Source organism: Tursiops truncatus, chromosome 2 (assembly GCF_011762595.2).
Source record: "Tursiops truncatus isolate mTurTru1 chromosome 2, mTurTru1.mat.Y, whole genome shotgun sequence".
In the NCBI taxonomy this organism is placed as follows: domain Eukaryota; kingdom Metazoa; phylum Chordata; class Mammalia; order Artiodactyla; family Delphinidae; genus Tursiops; species Tursiops truncatus.
This window is the reverse complement of record NC_047035.1, coordinates 171,114,042-171,135,176: the sequence shown is the minus strand read 5'-3', so window position 1 is coordinate 171,135,176 and position 21,135 is coordinate 171,114,042. Positions and strand designations below refer to the sequence as shown.

Sequence of the window (21,135 nt, the reverse complement as noted above, 5' to 3'; positions counted from 1 at the left end):
TGTCTGAATCAGTGGATTTAATAAAATATGTATAAATTTCTTTGAGAAAATTGTTTTAATTGGTTGTTTCAGTATAGAACTGTGGCTTTCAAGTGAAATGCTACCTTCTTTTCTGCCAGAGGTGTTTCAACGATGTTGCTTTTCATTCTGCAGGTGCTTGTGGTGGGTTCCTGCAGACAGGAGATGCTCCAGTCTTTCTTTACTCCCCAGGCTGGCCTGAAAGCTACAGTAACGGCGCTGACTGCATGTGGCTTATCCAGGCTCCTGATTCTACTGTGGAACTCAACATCCTTTCCCTGGACATTGAGTCTCATAGTACCTGCAGCTATGATAAACTTGTGATAAGAGACGGTGAGAAACGTTTAGAAAACAAGATAAAACAAAAACTACCAAGTTTCAACCCTGACACACATTTAGTTACATTCAATTATAATCATACTCGTTTACTGCTTCCATCCATTTGCATGGAAACGCACAGGTATTATGGTCAGTGAAAGCATGAGATACTAGAATTGGCCACCATTTCTGCAGAACATAAGGAAAGCATTAAATTGCCTGGAGCAAAATAATCCGCACACTATGTTAGGGAGAGCATTACATTCCCAAGAGGAAACACTCCCTGTGGTTTAAGTAGGAAATTATAATCTGAGTTTCCGGGTTGTGCTGCTTTCTCGTTGAAAGGCTATGGAAATAAATCTTGATATTTTATACCTATGGCTTTAAGATCCAAGTGTGAAAAGTATTTAAAATTGCAATGTATTCAAGTTTCTATTGTGTACTGAATCTCTGGGTAGAATGGGTAGAATTAAGGGCTAATATTTTTTCATCTTTTCCTCTGTACCCAGGTGTGGTATTGCTATGTGATGAGCGAGGGATATAAATAATGCTTCAATGCAAGATGCGCAGAATTGTGCTTCATGATTTGCATGGAACAGAGGAGAATAGGGAGGCCATATCCTCTAGTCAGTGTCTCTTACAGTGAGGTCCCCAGACCGACAGCATGAGCATCACCTGGGAACTTGTTAGAAAGGCAAATTCTATGCCCCACCCCAGACCAACTAAACTAGAAACTTGGATGGGTCCTATATCTGTCTCCGGTTAAGGTTAAGATCAGGGTGAGGAGAGTAAGGCAGGATTGGACAAAGTACAGAGTCAGATCCTGTCTTTATTTAAAATTTTAATATTTTGTTCATTCTACATTAAATTTCCATTTTTGAAATATTGTACTGAAATATTTTTATCTTGATTTCTGAGGTCTCGGGCACCTCCTTAAGTTTTGCCCCCGATGTGACGTGCTCCCCTCGCCTGACCCGGGTCCCTGCCTCCCGGTGGTAGAGTCTCTGAAGCTGGGGACCCACTGCCCTGCATGACACATATTGCAACCCCAGTGCCTGCCTAGACAGCAGGTGACATCTAGTAAGGTGTTCACCTGGAGGACAGAATCAAAGGGCAGCTTCTAGGAGTGCGGGTTCGTTGTTGTGGATCTTATTTTCCAAGAGGTATGAGGAGCATAGAGTTTTCTGTGAACTTCTCAGTTTGTTACATTTTGGCGATTAATGAAAAAAGCTTCAGAGCATTTTTTTTTTTTTTTGGACCAAAGCATGTGTTTGATTTTGGCCCACTGGTGGCTCATGGGCATTTTCACGTCCGCCTTATCCCCTTAACCCTAGACCCCCACTAAGTATAGTGAGAAAAATCAAATGGCAGAGGGGCTTTACTTTCCTTCTGTAGGAGCTGGGCAGTAAGTGAAGACTCAAGTCAGTCATACAAACGTGATCCGATGGTAAACCGTAACTTTCCCCCTTTTTCCTGTCAACTATCTGCTATCAGCACATTGCCCAGAAGAATGATCATCTTTCCTCTTGTTTTTCTTTCTTTAGGAAGGAAACGAAAATCAGTAGACCCAACTCAGTCTCATTGAGAGATAAAACATACACACATGAAATAAGTAACAACATATAATAAGCTTCAAAGCTTTGTGATGCAGTTACTCAGAGAATAAGTCAACAGATTTGGGGTGAAATGTTTAGCAAAATAGCATAATGGAGATAAGAATGCAAAAGGAGTCACAGATAAATTTTTGAATGATAAAAAATGCAAACGTTTCCAGAGGTCAGAACCCCTGTAAAGAACGCCTTTCCAAGCAGCGTGTGTTTATAGCTGTGCTGCTACCTTTGATAACTTGTTTTCTAAACTAGTCAATAATGAGTACGTTTTAGGTTGCGGTCAATGTCAAAAAAGAATCATTTTGCTAGTTGAGCGAAAGGACAAATTTCCTCATGTCTCATATTCTATTTTTGTCTTTTTTTAAGTTTCAAATTAATTAATTCTCTGCCTTAGGGAAAAAACAACATATTTTCCCAGCCAAGGAATCTAAGTCCTTGCTCCATTCAGGCTTTGACTGAGACAGTTGTTCTGATCAAAATTTATAATCAAGAGAAAAGCCAAAGGAAAAAGGGCCTTGGGGGTTACCCAGCTCTCATTGATGTCTCTGGAGGTGCACATTTGCCGACACTGTCTTTTTTCATCCTCCACACATGGAGAGAAGTGTGTTCTTATAATGGCAAAACAAACAATGAACAACAAAATAACGAAAAGAAAAAAGAAAACCCCTCTGAAGGTGAAGGCAGATTTCAGGGCAAATGACCTTATAACATTAGCATCGGATCTGGGGCTGAAGAATCAAACCTTTTTTTTTTTTTTTTTTAGATACTTGACCTTCAGCAGTCAGAATAGTTTAGATCAGAATCTACTGCACATATCAGCACTGGTCCTCAGTTACTTCCCAATCTCACGTCGTCTCATTTTGAGTTTTCGTTCCAGAAAGAACTGTCAGCCAGTTTTTGGAAAGGCAGTGGGAACTGGCAAAGAAGTTGTTATTGAAAAGGTTAAAGAAAAAGACAGGCGGCACCGTTACAAACTGGAGCCACAATGATGTAACCCCTGGAATGTCCCTTATTTGGTAATCCTGCTGCCTCCTAGGAACGGGGGTGTTTTGAGAATAATGTGTGAGGCACTTTGGCTGGGTTGCAGTGATGGTGGAGGATACTCTTTTTAAAAAATTTTTATTGGAGTTTAGTTGATTTACAGTGTTGTGTTAGTTTCAGGTGTGCAGCAAAGTGCATCAGTTATACGTATGCCTGTATCCACTTTTTTTTAGATTCTTTTCCCATATAGGTCATTACAGAGTGTTGAGCAGAGTTCCCTGTGCTATACACTAGGTCCTTATTAGGTATCTACTTTATATAGAGTAGTGTGTATATGTCCAGCCCAATCTCCCAGTTTATCCCTCCGCAGCCCCCTTCCTCCCTGGTAACCATAAGTTTGTTTTCTATATCTGTGACTATTTCTGTTTTGTAAATAAGTTGTGGAGGAGACTCTTAAGACGTCATATTTTCACACTGACATTTCCTCTCTTTGGTCGTAGGAGACAACAGCATGGCCCAGGAGCTAGCAGTTCTCTGTGGCAGAGAGATCCCTGGGCCCATCCGGTCAACTGGAGAGCACATGGTGATCCACTTCACCTCGGACTTCAGTGTAACCAGGGCGGGCTTTAATGCATCGTTTCACAAGAGTAATACGTTCTCATGGTTCTAATTCATTTCATCTCATCTTCCTCTTGCTGTCTCCCTAACACACTCTGCTCATGTTTCAATGCCAGGACACAGGTTCTAAGTCAGAGCACACAGGTCTCTGCCCGGCCTCTGGGGATTATCCTGATGTCAGGTATTAAGTCTTAAAAAAAAAAAAAAAGAAAGAAACTGGCCACATTTGTGCATGGTCCCCCATCTTCAGTTCTTTGGGCAGGGCATCTTCCCTCCACAGTAGGCACAAGAGGAAGATGTTTAAAACAAAATTTCAGCCTAGCGGATGGCTGGAACCAGAAGACAGTACATGTCCATAACACATCAAAGAAGCGGTAAGTCAGAGTTATCTTCAACCTAAGAAATAACCAAGGTAATGTAGGAGATATTGTCATAAATCCCTTGGTTGAAATGATTCATTTAAAGGTTGGCAGGAAGAGTTTGTTTGCTCTTGAAATACGAATTTGGTGAGTCTGACAATGTGCATCATATGTGGCAGGCTATCGTGTGGAGTATGATTGAGACTTCCAAAACTTGACAAAAAGTGAAGTCCAGACAATCATGTTCAACCCACACTGGATTGAAGTTAAAAAGTAGCCACAGAAGGTGACATTTCTAAAGGCTCTCGTATTTTTAACTGAAAAACCTAATTTTAAAGTAGATTATCAATCTAGACATGAAAAACGAATGTTTTCTCCAGGATTATGTATGCCTTTTATAGAGTAGGGACCAATTGAAGATAAACGGTCGTCCTCACAGTCAAGGGAGGGGCAGCTTGGGCATTAGACCTAAGGTAAATTTTCGCCTCTGCGTTTTAACGAGCCGTGTGAGCTCCCTGCCCTCACTCACTGATGCTCTGGTCGGTCCCTGACAGCTGGCAAATAAGCGTCTGCTGCATCGCTGTCTTCTCAGCTCGAGCTTCTCCCTCTCTGTCACGTGGCTCGTGGACATGTGCGTGACAGCTCGCGCTGTATGAGTTAATATATGGGAAACTAACTCTTGCCTCCCACCGTTTATTACCTCCCCCAGCCCCAGACTTGTTCATTCCACATTCTTCTCGATCTTAGGAAGTGGAAAGTACATTCTTCCAGCTATTTAAGCCAGGAAGCTTGCATCACCGTTGATTCTTCTTTTCTGGCTCCATCAATCCCATTCATCAACAAACCACAATGGTCCCACCCTTGCAGTATATCCAGAGTCCAACCACTTCTCCCCATGTCTACTGCTGCCACCCTAGTCCAGGCATCTGTCAACCCTCCTTGGACTCAAGAAGTCACCCCCGTACTGGACCTCTTGCTTCTGCTTTGCCCTGCCCTTCCTTAGAGTTTAAGTATTGCAGACAGAGTGAGTCTTTAAAGTGTTAAGTCAGATCATGCCATCCTGATGCTCAAAATGCTTCAATGTGTTCCTCTTACTCAGAATAAGCCCTTGCAGTGTCCTGCGCGACCTACCGGGCTAACCGTTTAGATCTCTCATTTGGCCTCATGCATTCTGACTTCTGTGATGCACCACTAACACAGCAGCCTTCACGCCAGCTGTTTTCTGGACTGCAATTCTCTTCTCTCAAACAGTCTTATGTCTTGATCCCCTGTCTCTCTTTTTCTTTTTTTAATTTATTCTATGGAAGTATAGTTGATTTACAATATTGTGTTAATTTCTGCTGTACAGCAAAGTGACTCAGTTATACATAGACATACATTCTTTTTCATATTCTTTTCCATTATGGTTTATCACAGGACATTGACTATAGTTCCCAGTGTTATACAGAAGGACCTTGTTGTTTCTCTGTTTTACATATAGTAGTTTGTATCTGCTAACCCCAAACTCCAAATTTATCCCTACCCCCCCCCCCACCTTTCCCCTTTGGTAACCATAGGTTTGTTCTCTTTGTGAGTCTGTTTCTGTTTCATAGGCAGGTTCATTTGTGACGTATTTGAGATTCCACATAAACATGATAAATGGGATTTGTCTTTCTCTGTCTGACTTACTTCACTTAGGATGCGATCCCCCATTTCAATCAGGTCTCTGCTCGGATATGACTGCAGTAACGTGGCCTTCGCTAACTGCCTCAGGCAGTATAGTTCATTTTCCCTCTCCCCGTTCATCTTTCTTTGTAGAACTTATCACCACCTCACATATTAATTATGTAGGTGTTTGTTGTACGTCTGACTCCTCTACAAAGTAAGCTTCATGAAAGTTAAGGGATTTGTCTCCACTGCTTACTTCTACATCGGTATCTTAGAAACAAAACCAAAATGAGTACCGAGGAGCCTGTGCTCCATCCAAGCTTGTTGCACTAATTGTTTCCAACATTTTATGGTCCCAAGTGAGTTTCAAACCACATTTCTATTGCCTATACTTTGAAAATTCTCAAGACAAACAGAAAAAGCATCAAAATCCAGTTGCGAGTGTTATTTAAATGTGCTGTTGTCTTTGTTTCTTCCTGGGAAGGTTGTGGTGGATACTTGCATGCAGACAGAGGGATTATCACATCACCCGGGTATGCAGAGACCTACACTCCCAACCTCAACTGCTCTTGGCATGTCCAGGTTCAGAGTGGTCTGACCATCGCTGTACACTTTGAGCAGCCCTTCCAGATTCCAAATAGAGACTCTTCTTGCAGCCAGGGGGATTACTTGGTGGTAGGTGTTGTTTGTTACTTTCTCTACATACTTCATTCAGAAAACAAAATGATGATGTTTCCCCTCCTGGGCTATAAACTGATAGAACTTGTATACCTCATCTTTATCAGTATGAAGGAAATTGTGCAATTTTAATTTGTCTTTCCAGCTAAAAAATGGACCTGATATCTCTTCTCCACCCTTGGGACCCCATGGAGGAAATGGGCGTTTTTGTGGCAGTCGACCTTCGTCCACTCTGTTCACCTCAGATAATCAAATGTTTGTTCAGTTCATTTCTGATAATAGTAATGAAGGACGAGGATTTAAAATCACATATGAGGCAAAGAGTTTAGGTAAGTATTTTCACTGAGAATAATGTCTGTACTTTTCCTGCAATTGCTTGGCCTTTTTTGTTTAAATAGATTTGAGAAAAAAATATGTAAAGTTTTTTTCTGAACTAACAATAATAATGTTAATAAGAGTAGCTACCTATTATCAAGCACTTACTTTATGCTTGATACATTTGATATCTCATCACGACTACATTTTCTTCATTGTGCCCATTCTTCAGATAAGTAAGATGAGGCTTAGGTTGTTCCAAGGCCATATATCAAGAGAATGAACAAAGTGAACTTCTCCATGAGTATAAATTGAGCTGATCTTAATGATTCCCCTGAAATTCCTTAGACTTTTCCATTATGCAATGTCTAATTATGTTACATACAGTTATAGAAACATTATAAGAATGACAATTACATTGTTTTGTAATCATCTGTATGCTTCTTTTTAAATGAACATATAATCCTCTGATTCTATTATTACCCATTTAATTATATATTACAGTAATGATCTTTACTTAATTACCTTGTCTTAATCATACTTGATTGTAATTATATTTAATTCTGCTGTAATGATTTGGTTTTTGTGACATTTATTTTTAGATAATGTTTAATTGCATAAATAAGTAAACAAGCATAGCCTCAAAAAAGGGAAGGAGTGGTGTCTGTAAAGAGTAAGTCTTCGTCCCCTTAAAATTAGATAATTTGGATTTCAGGATAACCCTATGACCTCAACGACAGATTCCTGGACATATTTCAAAATCTGTATCAATCCAAATGAGCCATATGTTTTATCGCACATTCTCCAAAATATGATATGAGAATTTAAAATGTCAGCAGAATGTCTTCATTTGAAGAGAGGAGAGGAAGTACGTCTCCACCAACTGACACAGAAAATCATCTAATGCCTCGTGTAGATTCCATGACTACAGGGAATGTCCTTTCACCACTTCCCAGACCACATAGGTCTGGCGCTTAGAAGGAGCCTTCACCAGCACAGCTTTGTGACCCCAGTACCGCTGCCTTATAGGTAGTGAGTTTCTCATCCTTCCCCATCTCCATTCTGAGCTTTGCTGCTGAGCTGTGAATGGGCAGGATTTCACCTGGTCCTGAGCCTTTAGAGAGCCTTATAGATTTGCAAACACTGTAACTTGTTGCTTTTTTGACCCTCTGTTCATGCAAGAATGGTATGGCCGTTACCATCTCCCCAGCTTTCTGCCTCAATATTAGACTTAAAAGTCTTTTGATTTCAAAACCTGTTGCGATATGATCACTCTTTGTTTCTCTCAACTTTCTGATTCAACCATTTCCTATAACTACAGTCAGTTCTACTTCCCATCTATCTTTCCAGCACACCAACTTCTTTGCCACTTCAGTTTCTCAGCTCTTAACACATGTTATTCAGTGAACAACTTGTGGCATCGAATTAGCCTTGTCCTACACCGTCGTTCTCCAGGGACACTCCTTCAGTACGGTTGATTGAGAGTTCTGTGTCCCTGTGCTCCATGCTTTTATTCTCACTGGATTGATTGACATTCTAATTAATTAATTGAACATTTACAAAGTGCTTCACACTGTGCAAACTACCAAGTCTGTTGAGGAGTTCAGTGCAGAGGGGGAGACATACAAGCAAAGGCACAGGTAGGACACGGTACAATGAGGCTAGAAGGAGGGGCTGTCGGGAGCTATGGGTGGGAGAAGGCTCCCAGAGGAAGGAAACTGACAGAGATTTGCCAGTCAGTGAAGAGAGGAGGTGACAACATATCAATTCTCGATGGCTGTGCAATAACAAGGCATTTCCGTGAATTTGAAAGAGTTCACAACTGCTGGAGAAGAGAGTCAAAAGGAGCTAAACGTCATGGTGGTGAGCAGGCAGGAATCATGAGGGCGGCACCAAAAGGAGTTAAGATGTTCACTGGAAGGCAGTGGGGGCCCTTGGAAGGTTTTAATACAAAGCACGAATGGTATTATCAGATTAGAAACACCCGTGTGGCCGCGGCACTGAAAACGCATGGAGGGGGAGAGACTAAGGTGGAGAGAGCAGGTGAAAGAGTAATTCAGGGAGGAATTATTAGGTCCTGGGCTAAGGCAATGGCAATAAGCATGCAGAAGACAAGGGATGTTGAGAGAGATTATAAATACGGAATTGAGTGGATTTGGATGTGGGACAGGAGGGTGCCGTAGATGGCCCCCAGGTTTCTGGCTGGTGGATCCATTTATCCCACAAACATTTATTAAGAACTTGCCGTGTGACAGACACTATGCTAGGCCCCGGGGATATAGCAATAAACGAATAAAATCCATGTCCCCATGGAGCTTAATTTCAGTGTTAAAATGCAGATAATAAATAAGAGATGCAGCATGTCACATGGCAACAAGTATTAAGGAGAAAACGAGGTGGTCAGTAAGAAGATCATGCAGTTGTATACGGACTTCTGGGCGGCGGGTAGGTAGTAAGGGCAGTCTGGGACATGTTCGGTTTGAAATCTCTGAATGATGTCCCCTCGGGATGTCCAGTAGACCCCTGCACTGGACCAGGAGTCTGGAGGTCAGAACAGGGATCTGGGCTGAATCTAGAAATACGGGAACCGTTAGGAGACTGGTTGCAGTTTAAGTCACAAGGGTGGCTGACTTTAGCCAGGAAATTATTTCTACTGAGAAGATGAAGGGCCTGCAGGGGGATTCCGGGGGACCTCCAGCAATGCCAGGAAAGGCCTGGAAAGAGGCACCCAAGGACAGGAGAAATGGTCCATTCTCAGAGGAGAATGGATGAAAGGAGGAGGAGAAGAGCTGATGTCCAGGAAGCTCAGGGGCAACAATGTAGAGAAGGAAGGTGTGGTCAACACGTTAACTGCTGTGGATACAGAACAATGATTTCAAACGTCTTTGGGTAAAGTGACTGTGGGGTGATGGGGGACCAGGAAAGGAGTCCTTTCAGAGGGTTGACGAGTGAAGGGGGAAGGAGGACGTAAAGAAAGTGGCTGTAAATTACTTGAGCTCGTGATATGTGGAAAGGTCAAAGTATCACGGAGGAGAGAGTGGGGAGGGAAGGGAGAGAGAGAGAGAGAGAGAATGAGATTAAAAGCACAGGATAAATGGAGGGATTAAATAGAGCAGGGTCCCTAAAGAGACAGAATGGATTGGGACACCAACCCCAAGATACATGAAGGCAGTGTACAGGGGAAAATAAAGGAGGGTAGAGATGTAGGTGAATTTTTAAGGATGGTAACAAATAAGGGGTAAAAAATTGAGGGACTTCTCATCTGACTTCTCCTTTCTAAAAGAGGACTCAGAGTAGCATGCTGAGATGAGAGAGGGAATGGGGAGGACGAAGGGTTTGGGGAGTCGAGTTGGTTTTATATAGCTGTTGTCATCTATCTGATGAAACGGGAGGATGGCTTAGCAGTGTCGAGAGTGGAGAACATGCATGTGTTGTGGCATCAATTTCCATGAATGGTTTGAATGGAACACAACCACCAGATTGGGGTTCTGCAAGGAGCATCTGAAGGAAAGACCAGGAGCAAGGGAGTTAAAGGCAGTCAAAGGAGCTCAACGTCTAGGGTTTCAGAGATGAAGGAGTTCTAGGTAATGGCACAACTCAGGATGTGCCCATAAGCGGCTGAATGATGTTGGAAACAAATGTCAGTAGAATTTAGCAGATTCAGTATCTGTGAGGCTAAGTTATTGAGCAGGTTAACTCCATTGGCATTGTAAGTACCCAGATTGTTCTTACTTGGTTTGTTTGCTGAGATTGCCAAAAAATAAATGTTTATTGATAAAAGGAAAGTATTTTTACTTAACACTTTGGGCTTTTTCAAAAAGTATTAAAAGCTCATTATCTTCTCAAAAAAACTGGGTCCTAAAATTTCTTATACCATTCATCTCTTGCTCTTCAAATGCACCTAAATCCCAAAGAAACATAAGGAGTGAATGTCCAGAGAGTTGTACAAAATGTATATCTGTCTAGTCTTTTAAACATCAGTCTATTGACCTGAATGGTCAGGGGGCAGTTAGAGTGCTGGTGCCTTTACGTGCTTATCGAAGTGGTGGGCATATCGTTATGCTTCCATGATGCGCTGCTGCACGCGCCATGCACCATAATCTCTTGGTTGGCTTTAGGAAGGAGTGAAATTTCCAGTGAGGACATACGGTTTGGCAAGTTAAAAAGTGATACATGTGGTAGCTCCCTTGATAGCAAATTCAGAAGATATTTGCTTACAAAAGAAAAGGAGGATAATTCCAGATGAAAGGAAATTAATATTGGAGGTACAGATAAAGAGACCTTTAAAGATGGCGGTGGCAGTCGTCTGCATCCTCTCTCTCCAGACGGCAGGTTGATTTAACTGTGTTTCCTGACAGCCTGCGGGGGCAATATCTACATCCACGATGCGGATTCTGCTGGATACGTAACCTCCCCCAACCACCCCAGCCATTATCCGCAGCACGCTGACTGCAGCTGGCTCATAGCTGCTCCTCCCGGGAAGCTCATAAGGCTGCAGTTTGAAGATCAATTCAGTGTCGAAGCAACACCCAAGTAGGTCACCTCCGTTTAATTTTCCTCCTACCCAGAGTTAGTATTTTTCAGCTGTCACATCTCAGAACAATTTCCTTCTTCTTCGCTCAGCAGCATATACGGCAAAGGAAATCTAGGGACGGGGAAGGGAAATGCTTAACACCTGGAGCTTGAAAACCTTGCCTGCCGGACACTCACCCATCAGCTGAGCAGATGATGTAAACAGACACTGTCCCTCCTGACCCTGTGCACATCCTCCGAGAGACTCGGAGGGTGGCTGTCTGAGATTTATATTATCCGCTCTTCCTCCCACAGGAAAAAGAGAGTGTCTCTGGTAGACGAATATCTATTCGGCCAGCCCCATACTCAGTGTCATAAATGATAAAGTATCTGTTTAACAAATGAAATTTGTGACACCCGGGGTCACCAGTGTCAGAAACAGGACAAAAGCAAGGACAGTACGATTTCCCAATCTCTGTTTAGTAAGAATCTTTAAAGATTACAAACCAGAGCGTTTGTCTGACTATGTTGAACACGGACGGAATAACTACATAGATTGAAAAAAATCTGTATCTTTCTCTTCATTTAACAAACGTGTGTCTACATCTGCATGAATACATGCAGGCGCAAAGCTTAGGTATGAGAGCTTTTGCTTTCCAGTTCTGGACTCCTGATATAATGCCACTCTCCCCTCACTGAGCATTAATTGGCTGGTTGACTTTCTCAAGAAATACTGGGTAAATACTTGTCCTCTTTTAGGGACACGGAAAATTCGAGCTGAGATTCTCGCTTAGCCCCGGTTACATAGCTATCAAGAGAGAGTTCATCTTTGTCATGTGAAATGTGTCATAACATCACGTGAAACAAAATCCTTGTGTTTTGACATTCCTAGGGGTTGATTCGAGAATGATCTTTACATTTCTAAGACCAACAGAATATGGAAGGCGAGTACATATTCTTCATTGTGGTACATGTAAAACCTGTCTTTTTCAGCTACAAACTGGAGTGTATGATTCAGAAAAATATCATATGGCCTTTTGAAGTGACACACCACCTACACTGACCCTGTCATAGTGTCTACGCTGTGTTGTGTACAGAGCACTACAGAAAGGATGATTTAATAATGCCCTTGGAGAAAGTGAAGTCTTTATTATCAAAATATGTCAAAGCCATGGACTTTGCAAACTAAACAGAATTTTCTTTCCACTGTAGCTGTACGTCCAATTACCTTGAGTTGCGAGACGGTGCTGATTCAAATGCACCAGTGCTTTCCAAGTTCTGTGGAGCTCATCTGCCCGCCAGTCAGTTGTCCTCAGGAGAGCTGATGTATTTGAGATTCCGGTCTGACAGCAGCCCCACTCATGTGGGATTCAAGGCCAAGTATTCCATAGGTAACAACATCTTTATATTCAATAAGAAAGTAGTGACAGAATAATTGCTTTAAAACTTTTGAAATGATCATGCCATTTTTAAAGAAGCCTTTCTAGCTGCCTAATTTTCACAGTTACTTTAATGATAGAAGTAAGTTAGGAATGTGAATGTTTAAAACCACAAAGTCATTTATCAATTTTAATTTTTACTTTAATTTCCATTTAAAAATACTCTTTTTAGTAAACTTGAATATTTTGTATTTTTCCCTAACTTGTTAGTGAAAAACATATCCAGTTAAATTCTTGTTTCTTCCTCTTGTCGTGAAATACGTACAATATTAAAATATAAAACTCTTTAGTAAGCAAATAACTATTTTTAGAACAGTGACTTTGACCTCCTCAACATTAATAGATAATCGAGACGTTTTTTCCCCTAAGTGTCTAGCGCCAGGTCATTCATTCAATGTTTTGATTTCCTTCCTTTAAAAAAGGAGTCATAAATAATACATTCTGAAGATTCACTACAATATGGTCACAATTACATAGAATTTAGTATCTGTTGGGTCTGAACACTAACCAAACATATTTAATGTGTTCAAAACTTGAAAAGCCTAGTTGTAACAATATTTAACCTACACCATGGGTCATTTTATAGCCTGAGGCAAATTGTATATAATTCAATCTCCCACATCCAGCTGATAAGAAATAATTGGATAGTAATTTTCAAGGCCCTGAGATACCCATTACTACAGTAACACGTTTATTTGATAAACCAGAAATGGCAGGCATGACTAATCGACCACAGCATTGTTTTTACCTGAGCTAGGACTTAGTCTACAGAATCACTAACACAGGGTACTAGGCAGGCCCTTATCAATCTCTCAGTTAGTTCTGGAATGAAACCTACTTGCAGCTAATAGCTCTTACATAGTGTCCCAAGAGAATTCATGAGACATTACAGAATATGCCATTCAACATCTTTCCGTCTTCCCTTTCCCATTATTAGATTGGACTTGTGGTATCATTTCTCTGTACACCAATAGCAGATTTCATTTCATACCTTTTCAGTATTTTTAAAACTTCAGTTCATGTTCACTTGGCACCGAAAAGCTTTTAAATGTGCTGGTTGAATTAAAAAAAAGAAAACCTGTGATAGAATATTGCTCTTTTTCTGCAGCCGAGTGTGGAGGAAGGGTGACAGGGCAAAGTGGAGTCATTGAAAGCAGCGGGTACCCAACGCTTCCGTATGCAGACGACTTGTTCTGTGAGTGGCATCTCCAGGGACTCTCGGGACATTATCTCACCATCCGCTTTGAAGGCTTTAGCCTTCAGGATTCATCTGGCTGTGAACGAGACTTCGTGGAGATCTGGGAAAACCATACGTCTGGTCAGTGAGATATGTCTGCTGTCTTTTGGGCTTATCTATTTTCACAGGTTACTCACTCAGCCTCTGAAATTTCCTCACTTCCAAGTAAGGCAAGACTTTTTTTTTTTTTTTTTTTTTGCGGAGAAGTGCAGATCAGTCAGCTCTGGACAGTGCCAGCTTTTCTCTCCCTCAGTTCTTACCCATGAAACAGTGGTGCCCAAAGCCCTGGTGTCATTATATAGCTTATCCTGAGAGCACTGTGTCCGGAAGGCATCCTCTTCCAGGGAGACCTTCCAGGGCTACGCTCAGATGTTTGAGGGGCATCCTGTAAGGTAAGGAGGGAAACGGTAACACACCCTGGAAATGTCATGAGGCGGATGCTTGTCACTCTGTCGCCTTGGACCACTTCACTGACCACATGAGCAGCCTTCCTCGTTGTGCTGCTGCCCTCGGCTCTGATTCGTTGCTGTTTTTGTTACACTTCCTCATATACTTGAATATATTGATTTTTATTCATGTTGGACCTGCTTCTCTTGCCAGAGGTCACCATTTCTTCCTGGCCAGGGTCTTATCTATTATTGTTTTTTTCTTCGTACATGCAGAATTTCTCAAGTAGAGGTGAAATGAAATCAATCACCTGGACATATAAATACTTAATTATTTGACTCTCACAGGTAATCTATTGGGCAGATACTGTGGAAACACCATTCCTGACAGCATAGATACTTCTGGCAATGTTGCTTTGGTCAGGTTTGTCACAGACGGCTCTCTCTCTGCCTCGGGATTCAGACTACGGTTTGACTCCAGCGTGGAAGGTATGTTCTTTGATTCATTTTATATATATATATATATATATATATATATATATATATAGCTGAGCACTTACATTGGATAGACACTCCTCTTAGGCACTGGTGTGACAATAACTAAACAAAGACACCGTGACCCTTGTCTTCCTGGGCCTTACTAGTTTAGCGGAGAGGCAGACATTAATCAAATAGTCACACCAATAGATGAAAAATCACAACTGCAATCAGTGCTACAAAGGAACAGATCTAATGCTGTGAGGGGTGTCAGGAGGTGAGAGCCGCGTTCCTCATCTTAGAAAGCCAGTCTGTTAGCGCTCGAGTCACTCAGAATTTGCATTCCAAACTCCCTGACAAGCTCGTGTGAAATAAAGATCTTGTCTTGAAAAAACTGTATGATGACTTTAGCCCTCTGATTTTCCTGACTCCGATGATTAATGCGCTTACTGGACTCTCATATTTCTTGGGCCATGATGACAAAAGGCTGCCAGTGAACTACCATCTGTGGAAGCAGAGATTAAATATTAAATATCAGAGATAGTCCTTGTGTACATACAGTGATAAATAAGAGCACTGATTTTGTCTAGTGGGACAATAAAAAAAATGCTTTACTTTTGAGAACATTCCTTATAGGATTAGATTGGAAGTTTTCTTAGGCTTTTGGGTTTTATTTTCTTCTCTCTCTTTTTTTTTACCCCCCCTTCAGCATGTGGTGGGGATCTCCAGGGCCCTGCTGGGACCTTCACTTCTCCCAACTACCTGAACCCAAACCCTCATGGCTGGATGTGTGAATGGAGAATCACTGTGCAGGAAGGACAGCGGGTGACCCTCACTTTTGACAACCTGAGGCTAGAAGACCATCCATTCTGCAGCAGTGAGCACGTGACAGTAAGTATCCCCTGCCGTCAGGGATATTATAGTCCATTGTTTAAGGAGTTTATTGACCCATAAATCACAGTCAGAAAACTAGGTCAGGAATATTCCCCTCCGTGCAACTGTATCTCACACAAATTCTAAGTATTTTAGATAGAACAAAGTCACAATAAATGTTTGCCATAATTTTTATAAAAGCTGTTTTAAGAGACTGTTAGTTGTCTCAACCTATATCAGGGTCATAGGCAGGATAAATTTTCAAGCAAATGATCATTACACATGGAAAAACCTGTGTAAACTGAAAAGTTAAGCCTATGATTGGGACCAGCGTCACAGGACAAGCCAGCACCAAAAGTTTGAAGCAGATGGTGGTCCTGCACCATTACTGTTCTCTGCTGGTTGTGCCGAGTGACTCCTCTGGAAGACCAAGGTCGACCGTCTTCCAGGTTGCCGAGCTCATGCTTTGAGATTATACCCTTAGTATACTCTCAAATATTATATTTGAGTATAATACTATATTTAAGTATAAGTATAATACCCTTAGTATTCTTAGCTTCCCTTAGCAAAAGAAAGCTAATGAAATCCGTGAGTGTTAACTGTGAATGACAGATATATATACGTTTATACTGTATTAACTGTAGATGAATATTAGTATATTTTCCACCCAACTTGCCCTTTCTCCAGTCTTTGTTCTCTCAGTAAATAACTGTTCCAAACTTCTGGTTGCTCAGGTCCAAAGCTCTGATGTCTGTTTTGGAGTTCTTTCTTTCACATCCTTAAACCGTACCCATAAGCAAGCTCACTCGGCTGGATCGTTACAAGAGATCCGGAATCTAACTCCTTCTCACTACCTCCACTGCGACCGCCATCGCCACTCACTTAGATTTATTTTAATAACTTCCAACTGGTCTCTGCTTCCACCCTTGTCTCTCTGCATCTCAACACGGCAGCCAGTGTGATGGGTTTAAACCTAAATCAGACCATAAGGCTTTCCTTGAAAATCCTCTAATGGCTTCTTTTCTCACTCAGAGGGAAGTCCCACATCTTCATAATGGCCCAACTGGACTTACATTATCTGCTGCCCCTTCCTTCTTCTACCCATGTGTCTTATCTCAAACCCCCCTCCTCTTTTGCTCACTAGGACCCAACCACACTGACCTCTTTTCTGTTCCTTGACTGACACCCTAAGATGCACCCACAAGCACTTCCCACGTCCGGTTGCCTCTGTCAATGGGTAAAGGCCGTTGATCATGGTTTTGCACATATTCCATTAGCCTTTTAGTTGTGAATAATCCGTTTTGATTCTGGCAGTGTGTTGCCCATTCCTGTTTTTAGAATTATTGAAATACTTGTCACTTTCTGTTTCCTTATGCATTACTTCATGGTTTGGAATCAGAGGGATAATTTGAATCCCAATTTTATTACTACTGGCTCTTTGAACTTTGGCAAATTGCATAATCTTTCTGAATTCTAGTGTCTTAATCTGGAAAACAGGGGTAATATTATATGTCTGAGAGGTTGTTTTGCTAATTGGATAAGGTAATCCCAGTGGGTTATTAGCAGAGCCTGGCATTTTGTCCATGCTCAGTAAATGATAGGAAGCTCTGTGTCCTGTCCTAAGAGCCGGAAGTCACTTTAAACCAGAAGCCCCCAAAGAACAAAATTTAATGATCAATTACAGTAAACAAAAAAGCGTACAGCTTTTGTTATGGAATACATTATCCTTCTCCATAGCTCTTAGTGTCCCACTCTGCCTCATTATTTCTAATCATAAGCCATTCAAGTCCTTTTTAGAAACGGGACTATCACTCGCTCAATCTATTATTGTTTAGTTACTTCTGGATCTTTCTTGAGCTGTGCTGAAATATTCCCTTGGATGTGTAAAGAAGTAGAATAACATTTTGCCAATTGTCATGACTATGTGCATGACTGGAGTTGTTGAATATTTTGGAGTCCACAATACTCTAGTCCATTTTTAAAAATTCAAACCGGAAAGAAAATTGAAGCTTTGAATGCATGACTAAGTAGGAAAGAACTATTATATTGAGATTGATTTTTAAAATTACTTGGGTGGGAGGGAAGTCCAAGAGGGAGGGGATATATGTATACATATAGCTGATTCACTTCGTTGTACAGCAGAAACTAACACATTGTAAAACAGTTATACTCCAATAAAAAAATGGCATTTAAAAATATTTGAGTTCTTGGCCTTCCCTGGTGGCGCAGTGGTTGAGAGTCCGCCTGCCGATGCAGGGGACACGGGTTCGTGCCCCGGTCCGGGAAGATCCCACGTGCCGCGGAGCGGCTGGGCCCGTGAGCCATGGCCGCTGAGCCTGCATGTCCGGAGCCTGTGCTCCGCAGCGGGAGGGGCCCCAACAGTGAGAGGCCCGCATACCGCAAAAAAAAAAAAAAAAAAAAAAATTGAGCTCTTCTATACTTCAGATCATCAGAGATTAACATTTAAGCCTTCTTTCCAAATATCAAAGGTCCTGAGGGATTGTTAAACAAAACTGTTCCCCAGTGAACTCTGTGAACTAAGATGTGAGCGTGTTGGCATAGCTTCTTTACGTTTTGATCACAGTTTCCAGTTGCAAAGAGCACAGCAGTTTTTCACTTGTCACCACATGGCAGGAGGGCATGACTGCAATACTTCCATTTTAGTGCAGTGACCCTGAGGCCACAAAATGTGCTCCAGGTAACGTGGTGGCTTGTGGCACTGGGCTAAGTGCCCATGTTGTTAAGTAATGCATTTTAGCACAGAGTTTTCTTAGAAGGAATTGTGTCTGGTCTGGGAACGTAACCTCCTAGGAAATACTCAGTCAGATGGACTGTGTCTAAAGGTTAAACTATTTTTTCCGACAGGTATTTAATGGCATTAGAAGTAACTCACCCCAGCTAGAGAAACTGTGTAGCAGTGTGAATGGTACCAATGAGATCAAATCTTCGGGAAATACAATGAAGGTTGTTTATTTCACTGATGGATCCAGGCCATATGGAGGCTTCTCTGCCTCCTATACGTCCAGTGAAGACGCAGGTAATAGAGGATGTTACAAATACACCTGTGTTATCGTCTGCACTGCAGGTGTCCCACAGCTACTGCCGACAGCAGTGGAGCCATGCATGTCCCCTTTAGAGATCAAAGTCACACCTCGGATCTTCCACAAAAGACAAACATAACCAGATAGAAAACCCAACCACAAAACCCCCAAAACAGAAGGCAGAAACCTCTAGTTTCGGAAAGAAAACTGCTGTTGTGAATTAGAAAATTTAGAAAATGCTGTTAGAAGAGCTTCTAGCTCAGTTCCATGCAGTGTCGCCGTAATAGTTGGTTGGCAGTCCCGCAGCCCTTGGTCAGCTCTTTTATCCTGGAAGAGGATAACTACCTCTTGAGGGGCAGCTTACTCCCGGAGAGTAAGTAAAGTAATTGAAGACACACGGATTTTATTGTTTCTTAGGCATCCATCTATCCTTATACAGATTTCCAGCGTACATGACTGAGGGGGTTCACAGACGATACAGAGCGTTTAAAATTAGCAAGATGTGGCCTTTCTGTTGTAAATATCCTCCTACTTTCTGGACTGTTGTTATTATCTAAGAGCTTTAAAATTTAGGAAGAGTGGAACTGAATATTTTTTTAAGACCTTTAAGTTATTTCATTGATACAAGGAGCATTCGTTCCCTATTAAAAAGGAGCCAATTCACTGGAATGCCAATGTTATATTATCTGTTTTATCCAATTAAATTCTCTAATTTTTAATTTAAAAATTAAATTTAATTTTATCCAATTAAATTCTAAACTAAATTCTAAGCAATAGCCATCGGGACCACCATTATATTTAGATGTTGCTCTAAATTAAATGTTAATGAACAACAGGCTCACGTTAGGAGATACTGACACATGGCCAAACCCCACCCACCTAATCTACATCTTCAGGAAAATAAAGAAGCTGCTTATTTTTGTACATCTTTCTTTCTAAATCCACAGAAAGCACTTCTGTAGGCGGCATGAGGAGGCAGCCCCCCACCCACAGCCCTGACCTGACTTCATCTAGAGAAACAAATCAAAGCAATAAGAAGCTGCTGTGGTTGCTGTAGTTATTTTTTTCTGTCTTCTTTGTATCTTCTGCTATGGCATGGATCTGACAACTACTTTCTCTGTTGCCTTCTGTTTTCTCAGTGTGTGGTGGGTCCCTTACAAATTCCGCTGTGGGAAACTTTACTTCTCCTGGCTACGATGGAGTCAGTAATTACTCAAGAAACCTAAACTGCGAATGGACACTCAGCAATCCACACCAGGGAAACTCCTCCATTTACATTCATTTTGAGGATTTTTACCTAGAAAGTCACCAGGACTGTCAGTTTGATGTCCTTGAGTTCCGAGCGGGTGAGTCCCATCAAGGAGCACGTTCTCCCATTCACCTGCAGCCTTCTTCTTATGGCTGGAGGCCACCAGCAATGCAGGGAGACATAGGGCTGTAAATGTATGTATTATATATAAGATCCAGAAGAGCACTGTTCAGACCAAGCCATCATTCTGCACGTGCCCGGCTGGGGACAACATGCCTTATAAACAAGGAATGAGATGGATCAGTGTTTTCGACTAGACCCTGTGTCTCAGTTGATGTGACATTTACCCAGGAGAGATTCCGGTTTGTCTTTGCTCTGTTAATGCGTTCAAGTGGTCCCTTCAACTCTCATCTACTCAAGACTTCTTTCTTCAGAGACTAGAACATAACATGGTCAGAATGTGTGCTGGTGGTTTTCTGAATTTACAGGATTCACAGAAGAGGCCGTGGAATTCTCCTTAGGCCTTAGAAGTCTAAAGAAACTTCGCAGTGCATTAAACGGAGAAGCACATAGAAGCTGGTTAGGAAATTATCCCCGAAGCAGTCAAGTTTGTCTTTGTTTTCATAATAGAAATGGATTTATACCTGGTAAACTATAATCATCTTAAGAATTTTTTTAAAATCTGCATTCATGGCTGATAAATCCATTTTAGTTCTTTCCTATAGTGGAAGCACAGGTTATCCATTGAATTGTCCCCAGTGTTACATTGGCACTCTTTTCCCCCTAAAGAAAAAAAAAAAAGAGGGAGAAAAGTAACAGTATATCAATATATCAGCTATGCTGTCTAAGGCTCACTGGGTTCCATGTTATTGCAAAATTTAAAGAAAAGGAGGCTGAACGCTAATGCAGTTTGCTGGTGACAATGTACTGGGGCAACTGTAGAAATTGATGCTGGCTTTGGGAACATGGAGGGCAGAAAGAGAATTTGATAAAGTTTATGGTCACAGACCAACTGCCTCAGCAGAAGAATCATCTGGCCTCTTGGAGGTAGATGAACCTAGAAAAGGCTTATGAGGGAAACGGAAGTTGTAGTTTGAGAATGTTCTGCACGGGATTCTGATAAATCCTCAGCCCCTCTGCTTGGTTCAAAACCACTGGCTTATAGAATCAAACAGAGCAGCTATCTATCAAATTTCATTCAGTTAAATGCAATCTTCTCTCGATTCCCTCATTTTAGAGACAGTTAGAATACTATATTTTGTTGACTTTTAAGGTCAGTGATGTTGTCTGACAGACTAAACCGTGAGGAGATAAGTGTGAGCAGTAAATGATCATCAAATTACTGTGAAAATAATAGTCACAAAAATACCTCCAAAT

General features: G+C 41.5%; 1 protein-coding gene across 1 annotated transcript in view; it reads left to right on the top strand.

The window, feature by feature from the left end:
• Window positions 1-21,135, top strand: part of CUBN (cubilin) — a 266,027-nt gene that overhangs the window by 171,522 nt on the left and 73,370 nt on the right. The window contains exons 40-50 of the mRNA XM_019933506.3: window positions 154-351; window positions 3,428-3,574; window positions 6,036-6,226; window positions 6,375-6,558; window positions 10,903-11,077; window positions 12,269-12,447; window positions 13,604-13,813; window positions 14,467-14,607; window positions 15,305-15,486; window positions 18,334-18,505; window positions 19,649-19,855. Coding sequence (XP_019789065.2) covers window positions 154-351; window positions 3,428-3,574; window positions 6,036-6,226; window positions 6,375-6,558; window positions 10,903-11,077; window positions 12,269-12,447; window positions 13,604-13,813; window positions 14,467-14,607; window positions 15,305-15,486; window positions 18,334-18,505; window positions 19,649-19,855 — 1,986 coding nt within the window. The remainder of the gene's footprint in view (window positions 1-153; window positions 352-3,427; window positions 3,575-6,035; window positions 6,227-6,374; window positions 6,559-10,902; window positions 11,078-12,268; window positions 12,448-13,603; window positions 13,814-14,466; window positions 14,608-15,304; window positions 15,487-18,333; window positions 18,506-19,648; window positions 19,856-21,135) is intronic.